Genomic DNA, 12,644 nt, shown 5'->3' with positions numbered 1-12,644 from the left:
TGAGACCATTGGCAGAGAAACCCTTCTTGAGCATGGGCTTCTCTATTATCAGTCCCAGGCTACTCTGTCTGACTAGAATTAGGCTGTTAGAATTGCTAAAATGATTCACTGAAATATTTCACTGCTAAACTTTATCATGTTTAATTTTATGGAAAATTGTGGTCTGCTTTTCTCCCTGTGTTATCTGTAGGTCCCAGCTTATTTCTGTTAGATCAGAAAAATTTGTATAGGGTTCAAATACTCATATTATTATTTTTTTTACAAAATGATAATCTACATTGTGACATATATCCTTTTACTTTTATTCTTCATTTTTTTAAAACTCCATGTTCATTTATTTACCTTCAAAAGAAAGAGTATGATATAAAAATGAAAGTAATGTTTTTTAATTTCAAGAAACTGATTGAGCTCTAAATGACTTTAATTAGGTCTCCACTTCTTCTGCGGTAGAAGGAAAGGAAATTCCTTCCCCAAGTGCAAGTGAAAATTCCAGAATAAGTAGTCTGGACAGTACATCACATCGACTCATTACAGTACACTATGTTCTAGAGGAGAGCAGTGGGTACATGGAGCCTACACTTCGGATCCTTGCTATTCTCCACACAGTTATCTCCTTCTTCTGCATCATTGGATACTACTGCTTGAAAGTAAGATAGAAAGGGACCACAAAGGTATATGTATGCGTGCGTGTGTGTGTGTGTGTGTGTGTGTGTGTGTGTGTGTGTGTGTGTGTAGTCAAAACCATCCCAGCCCATCAATTTGGAAAGAAAATTTTCATTCCTCTAGAATATAATATAGAGTACTGCGATAACTAAAGGTTTTCATAAAATACTGTATGCACATTCTAAACTACTCTTGGGAGCAGCTTACTCTTCTTATATGATTTTTGCCTATAGTTTCTAATTCTGTTGCAACATTCCATTCATTTTACTATTATTGGAAGAATTGTTTTCCAGCTAAATAGACATTTTAATGAAGTACCTCACTCAGACTTGTATTCATGCCATCATTTGCTCTCATAGTTCTGATCTTACCCTCTCTTAGCACTCCATACATTGCACACTAAAATGCCTCCCATCTATAATTTTTTTGTATTTCTATTTCTTCCTCCCTTGTTTATTTTTATATCACATCTACTTTGCCTTCCTCAATTAATGCCTCTACTACATTCAGAACTTTTAGTTGAATTACCTGAATAAAGCATAAAGTGTTATATCACTTCTATTAAAATTGTATAGCACTCAGTAATCACATGTCAATCTCACTATTACCTTGTTCACTCTAAAGTTATACATATATTTTGGCCTGTTACGAATGCAGATTAGTGACAAATTAGATATAGGGGATGAAGAAGGGAAAAGAATCAAATATATCTATGAGATTTGACTAGTAGAAGAGTAGAAATATGGAGTCCTGGGGAAGAATGGGTTTTAAGGGTTAGAGATGAATTAAGCTTTAAATTTTATTTTGATGTGCTAGGTAATGAATAGGGGATCGGCAGGTTATATTGTAAGATAATTGGATATCAAAATTAACATTTTATCAACAACTGATAAAGGAATCAAAGTTATGTATTCTAATCAAATTTGCCAATGAGAGGGAGAACTAACTCTGTGAATGACAGTCAAAATCCAAAAGGGTCTGAATAGGCTAGTGGAGTGATGTTAAACTCAAAAAGAAACTAAGGGCCATTAAACTATGCATAAAGATCCCTGTGGGCTTATATTGACTGAGAACATCACATGTTAACAGGATCTATGTTTTAGTGTACTTTATTTATTTTGTTAAATATTCCCCAATTACATTTTAGTTTGGTGATAACTCTGGACCAGAATATAACTGGGCTGAATCTTATAAGATAAAATTCAGTAGGCATATATAGAGTCTTGCACTTGGGTACAGAGAAAATTGGCTTCACAGTTATACTATGATAGGGGCATGATTAGAAAGTAGTTCTGAAAAAATTCTAGGGGTTTTTAGCAGACTCAAGTTCTGTAAGAATCAACAGCATGACTTCAAAATCAAAATACATAGTTCAGTCTTCAGCTTCATTAAGAGGGTCATATACTACCCTTTTCAGACTTCATTTGGCATATTATATTCAGTTCTGAGCACCATAGTTCTAGAAGAGGACACTGAAAAACTGGATAGTAGTACCTAGAGGATATCAGCTAGAATGGTAAATGGGGTTGAGTTCCATGTTGTATGTGGATAGATTTGAAGAACTAGAATGATTAGCCTGGAGAAGAGAAGGTATGAGAGAGGATATGATAGCTGTCTTCAAGCATTTAAAGGATTGTTAATTAAAAGAGCTTTCATAAAGGAAGTGGTAGATTTGTTTAGTTTGGTCCCAGAGAACAGAATTGTAAGAAATGGGGGATAGGGGTGGCTAGGTGGCGCAGTGAGTAAAGCGACGGCCCCAGCCCTGGAGTCAGGAGGACCCGAGTTCGGTTCTGGCCTCAGACACTTAACACCCACACAAAAAAAAACTAGCCTTGGTCAAGTTACTTAACCCCAACTGCCCTCCAAAAAAGCAAAAAAAAAAAAATGGGGAGAAGTGGAGAGAAGAGCAAAGAAGTCAATTTGTTTGATATCAAGCAAAGCTTTCCAACAATTACAATTGTCTAAAAGAAGAATGGCTGCTTTAAGAGGTGACTTGTTCTACCTCATTGGGGACAAGATGGTTTCAGGCAGACAGTGACACTTTGTTGGTCCACCTATGTACCCATTTTTTAATTTGATTAGTTGGGATGGGGAGTGGGAGAGGGAATCAAATGATGGAGATCCCCGCCTATATTATTATATAAACAACTAAATAAAATACTCTCTTAGATAATCATCACTGTCTTTTTCATTTTTATTTGAAAATAAAGACTGTCAGTTCTATTTAGATAAGCATTTTTAGTTTCTTAAGCATGTGAAAAAATATGTATACACATATGTGTAGCAATCTGTAGTGTTTTAGTGTTATAATTAGTTTGTTTTAACTTAGTCTTTGGTTTCCTTTAAATACATGAGAAATATTTTCCCCCAACAACTGCTTTGTACTGATACTAGCCACTAAAAATACCAGAAATTTTAAAGTAATTCTGAATGCATTTACTTTTCAACTGCAGGTTCCATTGGTTATTTTTAAGAGAGAAAAGGAAGTAGCACGGAAATTGGAATTTGACGGACTTTACATTACAGAACAACCTTCTGAAGATGATATTAAAGGCCAGTGGGATAGACTTGTAATCAATACTCAGTGAGTATAGAATTATATTGGAAATACTTGTGCTCCAAAATTTTTAAAAGTTAAACAATTTTTTCTAGAGAAGCTGCAGTGTAGTCAGAAGTTATTTGAGTTGTATACTCAACAAAGAAAATCAAAACACTAAGTCGTCAGCCTTCTGATGGATATAATAATTTTTTGCACCCTTGTGTTTTGAAAATTCTCACAGAAGAAGCAGAATTCATCATTCATTACTGTTGCTGAGAATGTGCTATTAGAGTTATCTAGTCTCCATGAATGGGATTTTCTCAGCCCAAAATACAAAGACAAGAAAAAGTACTTATTCAAAGGAAATGATATAACATTAAGGTCAAAATACTGAATTTCACACATGACTACATAGGCACATATGATCCTCACTGTGTTGAAATGCTGTCATCAAACAAAGTAACCTAAGAAGATGTATGGGATTAGTTAATGATAAATGGTCTTAAAAGGGAAAAAAATGCTTTTTCTCTCACTTTAGCCCTATGAAGGCTCCTTGAGTATTCTAGGTAAATGTTAATCCAGAAAAGAAAATCATACCTTTAAGTATCAAAAATTGTCATACAATATTTCTTGAAAAGTTTGTATTATTTAATTGAGGCAGCTGAAGTAGATGGCATTTAGATTCCTTCTAGCTCTGTCTAGGATACTATGCAACTAAAACCAGACTGAAATACCTGTAATAAAAAAGTAATAAAGACAATATATGTACCGGCAAGTTTATAACTTAAAGAAAAAGCAACTGAGAAAATTCTCAATAAATGAGAATTTTACTCATAATTATCTCTTTTGTGGATATTAGTTTATGTTTGGTCTTTATTTTGTTATCATTTATCTTTGATACCTTTCTTCTTATGTTACTTTCATTTCTAAATACATCATGCTCTGACTCCATTCTCAGCAACTCTTCCCTTGTAATGGATTTTAAAATATAAATAGTAGATATATCAACATATTATATACATATATATGTTTATATACCTACATGTGATATATGCATTTTTCTTCAGTAACTTAATATGCATATCCTGTGATCTCCACTCATTTGTTATTATGTCCATTTAGTTGTTACCTGATTCTTCCTGACCACATTTGGGGATTTGCTTGGCAGAGATACTGGGGTAGTTTTCCATTGCCTTCTCCAACTCATTTTACAAAGGAGGAACTGCAGCAAACAGGGTTAAGCGACTTGTCCAGGGTCACACAGCTAGTAAGTGTCTAAGGCTGGATTTGAACTCAGGTCCTCCTGATTCCAGGGCTGGCACGCTATCCACTTTACTACCTAACTGCCTCCCATCAACCCATAGTACGCATCTAATAAATTCTTATTGAAATGAATTGATTATTTGTTTCTAAAGAGAATATATGTTTGAAGATGTAGTTATATATAAATTACCAGCTGTTTTCCCAATGTATGTATGATTCTTTTCTGTTTAAATGCTCGATGTATAAAATATACATTTCTTTCTTTTTAGGTCATTTCCCAACAACTATTGGGACAAATTTGTAAAAAGAAAGGTAATATTTCTTATAAGGGAGTTTCTATATTCCTTCCCCACCCTTTTGAAGTAAAATACAGATTTTAATTTTTGTATGAATTAGTATTGAATCATTGTGTAAAATAGGAATGAGAATGTTTTACAAACCTGATTACATTGTTTCAAGAAATAGATTGGAATTTGAATGTAAAGAACAGGCTTTTTAAAAGAACTATACTATCTAGTTGCCAAATAAATGCCCAATAACTGTATATGCTACAGTCACCTCTGACTCAGCTGAGTCTAAAACCACATTGCACATTTTGATCTAAAATGATTTTTTAAAAATCCCCTGAAATAGTAAAGAAAATCAAAGTTGTCCCAATGTGATTATCTTATGTGACAGCTGGCTAAAACCCTTTGCCTCTTCTTTTCCACCATAGGAGCAATTATAAAGACTGTTCCTCAGTAAGGTTTTCTTTGTGCTTTTTGAATTGCTATTTATTTTTTATGGTCCTTTTTAAATATTTCTTGAAGGGTTCTGATCACCTAATAACCACTCACCTTGTATTCCACATGAAACCTGAGGGAAATATTCCATCTCAGCATATCTTGCTAGGCGTAGTTGCAGGAAAAAAGAAATGTAGACCTCTCTTTCCAGATAATGGTTTTGTGCAGTGTTCACATACCTAATGTAAGCACAGAGTTTTAAAATCGTCACTTTTAAATGGATCAGCACTTGGTTGCTATTGCTCATTTTTTATTTAAATCAAAAAGGTAAAAGTTCAGAGGAAACCTCATATCTGAAGGTAGGGTTTGCATGAATAGATGAATAATTAGAATATGTACTTTTAGAGGATTTGACAAATGAGAAGACTGAATTGATTCTGTATTCTTTATTGATCCTATTTATAGTTAACTGATTTTGTCTTCTAACACCCTAAGTCACTTTGTACTGTTACAACTTCAGTTGCCCTTTAATAAACTAAGTTTCTGGAAAGAGAATCTTATTCTGGGGCAGAGAAGCCTCCCTATCTGAATTTACTTTCTGTTGCAAACCTGTGAATCCGGGAAAGGAGATACGCTGGAGCCTCAGAGTATATTGCAGCTAGAACAATGACAAGTATTCCTCCCTTAAATCTGGAGTTCCAGGAATGGGAAAGCTGGCCACAATGGATCAGCTGTGGAAGAATAAATAAGGGGTTCCTGGAAAATACCAATTTTATTAACTCAGTCTCTTAGAGAGAGTAGATGTTTCCAGAAAATTCCAAATTTGGAAACCAAGCTTGCAAGTTCCTAGACCTAGCATGAGGCAGAAACAGAGGAGCATAAAGAGCCGCAATGTGAAAAAACCAGAAGGAATCTGGAAGCACTTGTAGGGTCATGTATGTGTGTGGAGGAGTGTAGAAGAAGCACTAAGCCAAGGGAAGTATCATACACCTGGAGAATTCATGGTTCTATGGATTAATTCCAGCTCCCTGGTGAGAGAAAGTGAGCTGACTTGACTGTTTACTAGCTCTAATGTGAGGTCTTTGGGTTTCATATTTATTCTAAAGTAAAATAAAACCTGTACTTCATTTGATATATTATTAACCTAAGTTCTTGTATTGGAGTGGAGGGATTTTCTGTAGAAACTTAGATATGAGAGATATTTTAGTATTCTCAGAAGGAAACCCTGAGTACTAGTTAAAGAAAGTGAATTAAGAGAATTCCCTCAGGAATGCCCCTGTTCTGGGTTGCCCCTGTTCTGGGTAAACACAGAACTTTGGTTCTGGGCCATGTATTGGCCATACTGTTGATAGTTCCTAAATTTATTTTACTGTCAGGGAATAAGAAATACATTTTTCTTGTTGAGACCCTGCTTAACTCCATCAGAGTTTCAATCTTTTAAAGCTTAAGATACTACAAACTGAATCTTTTTTATTAACCTTTCCTGATGGTGTAATATTTCAAAAATATGTTTATAAATGCCATTTTAATGCATTTTTATTATACTAAAAACCTGTACCTACAAAATTAGTTTTCCTTGTCCACTAAACTTAATTTCCCTTTTTCTTCTTCATTAGTTTTCTCTTACACTTTTTCTCACTTCTCAAATTATCCTTTCCTCCCACCTTTTCTTTTGTCTCACATCTCTTCATATTCACTAGTATACTCTGTTCCTCCTCTTTTTATCCCTTCTGCTTCTCCTCTTTTCTCCCATATTTATGTTGTTAATTTTATTTTGGGTGCTATAATCTAAATGGCAGATAGTCCAGCAGCAAATGAGTCTCAGAACAGAAAGCCTAGTTTCTTGATTTTAGCCTTGCCAGAGTGGACTGTGAGTCTACTTTTTACCCAGATTAGAGCCTGGCTTCTTCATTTCCTAAAGAAATAAATGAACAGCAGGTTCTGGTAGACTTGGTTATGGTAGGGAATAGCTCCCGATGTGTGAAGAGAACAATGAATTAAACAGCTGCTGTGCCTACAATGTGTAGATTCCTATGGGCTAGTGAGGCTAAAACATCTGCTTTAGCATGTTCATCAAGTAATATATTTTGAGAGGATTTAATTGTTTTTATTTTTTTATTAGGAAGCAATATGATTTGAAATAATGAATAAACATTAAATATAGGAAAGACAGAAAAAACCACCTTAATGTTTGTGTTCAAAAGAAGAAAATGAAATTTATTTGGAACTTGAAATTAGCAAAAATATACTTCTTCCTTTTTCTTACTTTCAGGTTATGGATAAGTATGGAGAGTTCTATGGCCGAGATAGAATCAGTGAATTACTAGGCATGGATAAAGCTGCTCTAGATTTCAGTGATGCAAGAGAAAAGAAAAAGCCAAAGAAAGACAGCTCCTTATCAGCTGTGTGAGTATTTCCTCCTGCCTTAAAATCAAGCATTTAAAAATTCATTCCACAGCTTTCCATATCATAGGTGTTTTTGCCACTGTACAGGAAGAGAACAGAAAATGTGAATAAGTTTAGATAGATTTAGATATGTTATGTTTCTGTAGTGTTTTATCCGTGAGATATTTGATCTTTTCCCATTAGTTTACTTTTATTCCCCAAAAGTAAAGAACAGTGTTTCTATGCTAAATAATAATTGCTAAATATTACTTATATTAGCAAGTACACATTTTGCCAACAATAAAGTCAAGCACACCATTAATGAAGAAGCTGGGATATCCATTTTATTATTATCAAGGTAAATGCAAACAAATATGAGTAATTCTTCTTTGGCAAGGTTCTGAGGAACAAAATTTGTTCACTAAAAACCTGTAAGTGATGTCTGTTACTAGACCAAAAAAAGGGTCTTCATAATATCCTTTTACAAAAATATACAGAAACATATTCAAATTTTTTGAGTTCTATAAATGATTGTAATCTATATACTTCCATGAAAGGAATGTGATTAGGAGTTCAGGATATATAAAGCCTGGTCTACTCTTAACTTGTATGATGAATATTCCATTCTTGATATTGCTTTCTTCTTCCTCTTTGAAGCTACACTGTACTATAAACTAGAATGAATCAAATAACTACAAAATTTAATAGATAATTACAAAATTTGCTGAATCAAATAACTACAAAATTTAGAAATCACACGTGAGATTTAGGCTTCATAAACACCTCCCAACCCATACCAATTCAACATTTTGAAAGGCTTCACAACTGTCACACTAAGATATCTATCTGTTCAGTCTGGCTTTCTTTATTGAAGATTTTTTTTTCATTTTTTTGAAGAGTAATTAAAAAATTCACTATTCAACTAATTATTGTCAAGTGCCTCATGATAAATTATGGGAACGTAAAAAACAAAGTAACCATATTTGAAAAAGAAAATTAAGATCAAGGGCTTTATTTCCTCTTTATTCCTCTTTTATTTCTTCTCTTTAATGCACGTTAAAAAAAAACATAGTTTTTTCATCCACAACATTACTTTGCTTTCCTGATTTTTATTGCTTTTTGAGGAGGAGAAGGAAGAGGTTTGAACCTGTGACTTCATCAGTTTGGAGAATGGCTAGTGTGGAAATTCTTCATTCTGTAAAATGATACTTTATTTTTAAAAGACCCATGTACATGCAACCCTTCAAAATCTTTGTAAAATTTGGACATGTTCTGCAATAAAGATAATTGTTTTAATGATAGTGTGTAAATAAACTTAAAAATCATGTGAGATAAAAGGAAATGCTAGACATACTAGTGTCTATCAAAAAGATTGCCACCTTGCAATTGTATACAGTTGTCTGTAGTCCATTTCCGCATAGATCTGTGCAATTGGATTGGTGAGGGGGAAAAAATAAGTTATATAACTATACCTTTGCCCTCCCCTCCCTTCTCCTGTCCCTGTCCTTCTCCCTTTCCCTTTCTTTTGTTCCCTCCTCTCACTCCCCTCCCCATCATAGCTGTACAGTCTGTATGGCACCTACATACCCTCATACTTTGTTACAAATCAGTATGTCATCTATACACATATATAAATTCAGATATACAAACATACATGTACACACATATAATGTGCAAAAATGCATACACAAACACCTAGTTGGAAGATTCAGTCTGAACCAATAAACATGCATCTTGCTCATAGACTTATGATAACAAAATCCTCTTATTTCTGACAGCACCACTGAAAGTCACATGTCTAGTCAAAACCAGTAGTTAAGTGTGAGAAAAACTCTAAATTACTGTGAATACCTCAGGACAGCCACCATGGCACTTTCCTCAAATTAGCTACTCTAATTTTCCTCTGGTATACCAGAGGGAAATTATTAATACATATTGTAACTTTGAGAGTTCTAAATCAATGAAAAATCTTCTCTTGCGTATAGCATAGAAAGGGAGTTGCTTGTCTTTTAGTCTTTTCAGTTACTTGTTAGCACAGTGTTACTAACTAGTATCTTTTTCAAAAGCAAAGACCAATGACTAGAAGAGCATCTTCAAAACCATCATACTGTAGAAGCAGAAGTATTATTAGATATATACATCACATTTTATCCAGAAAGCAACACTACTTTTTTTTTTTGCCTTTTGGAGGGCAATTGGGGTTAAGTAACTTGCCCAAGGTTACATGGCTAGTTTTTTTGTGTGGATGTTAAGTGTCTGAGGCCGGATCAGAACTCGTGTTCTCCTGACTCTAGAGTTGGCGCTTTAGCAACACTACTTTTCTAACTAAAACTATTCTTTAATTAGACATTTTAAATATTGTTTTGATATCAATATTTAAAAAGAAATATGTACTGCCTCAAGATGCCCTGAGAACTGAAATGAAGTGATAATAAACTTTAAAATAAGAATATTTCAGTTTCAGAAGACAAAGAGAGAGAATGTGATCAAAGTCTTAAGAAACCATGAAAAGTTGGATAAACAGATGCATGTTCATCAAATCCCAATATACTGGAATTAGGAGACATCCCTTAGAGTTTAAAATAAGTATAATTCTTAAGTTTTTAAATAGATCATATGAAAAACGGGATTAAAGAGCCAAGTTTCTTTAGCCTACAAAAACAGATCAAATAAAGGATAGGAAATGACTGTCTCCAGATACATAATATAATTAAATCATAGAATTGTAAAGTTAGAAGGACTGTCAATAGTGGTGGGGAATTTGTGGCATAGAGGCCACCTGTGGCCCTCTGGGTCCTCAAGTGTGCAGCCCCTCTGAAGTTTGGATTCAGTCAAAGAGTGGCACTTGAGGATCTAGATGGCCAAATGTGGACTTGAGGCTCCAGGCTCCCTACCCACTAACCTAATCTTATCATTGCACAGTGAATTGAGGCAAAAGGGGAAAAGAGGCTTACTCTAGATCACATACCTAGTTAGTGACAACCAGAACTAGAACCAGGGTTTTCTTACTCCTTATATTCTTACTCCTAATACTCTTTGCACTATAAGTTACTATCTCTCAGAATAAAACCATATAAATTTAGGACACCAGCTACTTGTTTTGTTTTGTTTTTTAACCACCAAAGTAATTTAACTAAAAAAAGTAGGTTTTTAAAGTATAGTGAATTGAATGTGGTTTTGACTTAAAGCAGTACTTCCTATAAGAAAAGATTACTAAAACATTGAAAAGTTTTGTAAGGGTGCATAAAATCAATCATCAGTCTTACCCATTTTGGGGTCATCAATGATAATAAGTAATAACCATATAAAATTTTGTTCTGCAGTTTCATGGTTTTAGCAAAATCTCAATTGGATTTCGTTTAGTAGCTATTATCTTTGTGAATACAGTGATGTCCTTATCCATTTGGATATGTGACTAAGGGAAGCTTCACTGCTTGTGACAACAACTGCAACAAGATTCCATGGGACCTGCTAAAGAGCTCTGTTTTTAATTAAGTAAAGAGTACAGCATTAAAGGCAAATTCATTATTCACAGCCTTTCCTGTGACAAAAGAAACCTGACTTCTGTTGAGGTAGGAAAAAACCTTCAAAAAGCCATTAGAAACTCCTTGTAACTGGCCAGGAGAAGTTAACTTCTGTTTCAAGTGTAAACAGTTGTATAAACAATGGAGAATAAAACAATTGGTACAAAGGGAAGGCAACTTCAGGACACAGGATAGTCAGTGCTTATGAGATTTATGCATTTATTAAACACCTACTATGTTCCAGGCACTAGCAATACAGAGAATAAAACAATCCCTACTTATACATTAGCATATACAGAATAAGTATAAAGAGAATAATTACAAATGAATAAAAAGTAGTTGAAATACTGGGTGATTTGGAAGGGAGGGTACTAGTAGTTGAGGAAAATCAGAAAAGGCTTCATAGCGAAGATGCTGCTTGAGCTGCATCTTGAAGAAAGAGAGTGGTTCTACATGGCAGGGGTGAGGAGGGAGGGCATTCCAGGCATCCAAGATTGGGAAACAACCAGTGCAAACACATGGAGATGGGAGAATTTTTAAAATTTTGATGACAGTTTAAAAAAATATATATGTATATACTTATATATACATATGTGTGTGCATGTATTATTTGAGTTTCAAGAATGCAAACTGGAAGGTATTTTTATTTTACCTAAGATAAAACTAATACAGCCTTTAAAAAGTGAAATATATGAAAAGCCTATTAGGGGCAGAATCAGAGGTCATATTCTTAAATAGCAAGAGATAGCACCTTAAAGCTTGTTTTATACTCTAGAAATTGTTGGAATGGATTATCAAAAGATATTGTGATGTCTTCTCTTGACACATTTAAAAATAGGATTGGTATTTGTCCACTGGAATGCTTTGTCATTCGAAATAGCAAAATTACTTCTATAGGGGTATTCTCAACCTATGTGTTTGATGTGTATATGTGTATGTGTGTGTTCTCACAAATAATGTTCTTTTTTATCATTTTAGGCTAAATTCAATTGATGTAAAGTATCAGATGTGGAAACTAGGAGTTGTTTTCACTGACAATGTAAGCTTAGTTTAATAAATCTTCTACAAAATTAGATGTTCTTTCAACTTAGTGATGTCTTTTATCATTTATAAGATGCAAAAGAGATTTTGTGTGTGTGTTTTAAAATTTTCCAAATATCAGTTTACTTAATGAAGTTAATTTCCAACAAAAATATGACTTAGTTCTTCTCTACTTATTCAGATTGTTTTCAGCAGCTAAAAAAAGGAAAGTGCTGTATTTACAAATGAAAAGAAATTATGATGTAAATTAATTTACATTTGAAAGTCATGAATACCTTTAAGAAAGCAAATATTTCAGATTTACTGACAAGACAACCGGTATCTAGAGAAGATAAAAGGCAAGGTCACATAAATATTTGAAAAAATACTCATTCTGGCAAAATCACATTTTCTGAAAGGAGAGGCATATAGAATTATTTTGTTCTTCTCCTTAATTAATCCTTTTTTTACTAAGAAGCATTTTTAGACTAAACATAGGGTCTTGGAAGATATCAAGGTATCATTAAA

At 33.8% G+C, this 12,644-nt stretch overlaps 1 protein-coding gene across 1 annotated transcript in view; it reads left to right on the top strand.

The window, feature by feature from the left end:
- Nucleotides 1–12,644, top strand: part of RYR2 (ryanodine receptor 2) — an 864,696-nt gene that overhangs the window by 815,456 nt on the left and 36,596 nt on the right. The window contains exons 93-97 of the mRNA XM_069064486.1: nucleotides 429–647; nucleotides 3,117–3,247; nucleotides 4,735–4,777; nucleotides 7,460–7,593; nucleotides 12,075–12,135. Coding sequence (XP_068920587.1) covers nucleotides 429–647; nucleotides 3,117–3,247; nucleotides 4,735–4,777; nucleotides 7,460–7,593; nucleotides 12,075–12,135 — 588 coding nt within the window. The remainder of the gene's footprint in view (nucleotides 1–428; nucleotides 648–3,116; nucleotides 3,248–4,734; nucleotides 4,778–7,459; nucleotides 7,594–12,074; nucleotides 12,136–12,644) is intronic.

Source organism: Petaurus breviceps, unplaced genomic scaffold, assembly GCF_028583685.1.
Source record: "Petaurus breviceps papuanus isolate PSGF00001 unplaced genomic scaffold, PetGlider_PUasm1.0 90633, whole genome shotgun sequence".
NCBI lineage: Eukaryota > Metazoa > Chordata > Mammalia > Diprotodontia > Petauridae > Petaurus > Petaurus breviceps.
Note: the sequence above shows the minus strand (reverse complement) of the source record. Positions and strands in the feature narration are given on the sequence as shown.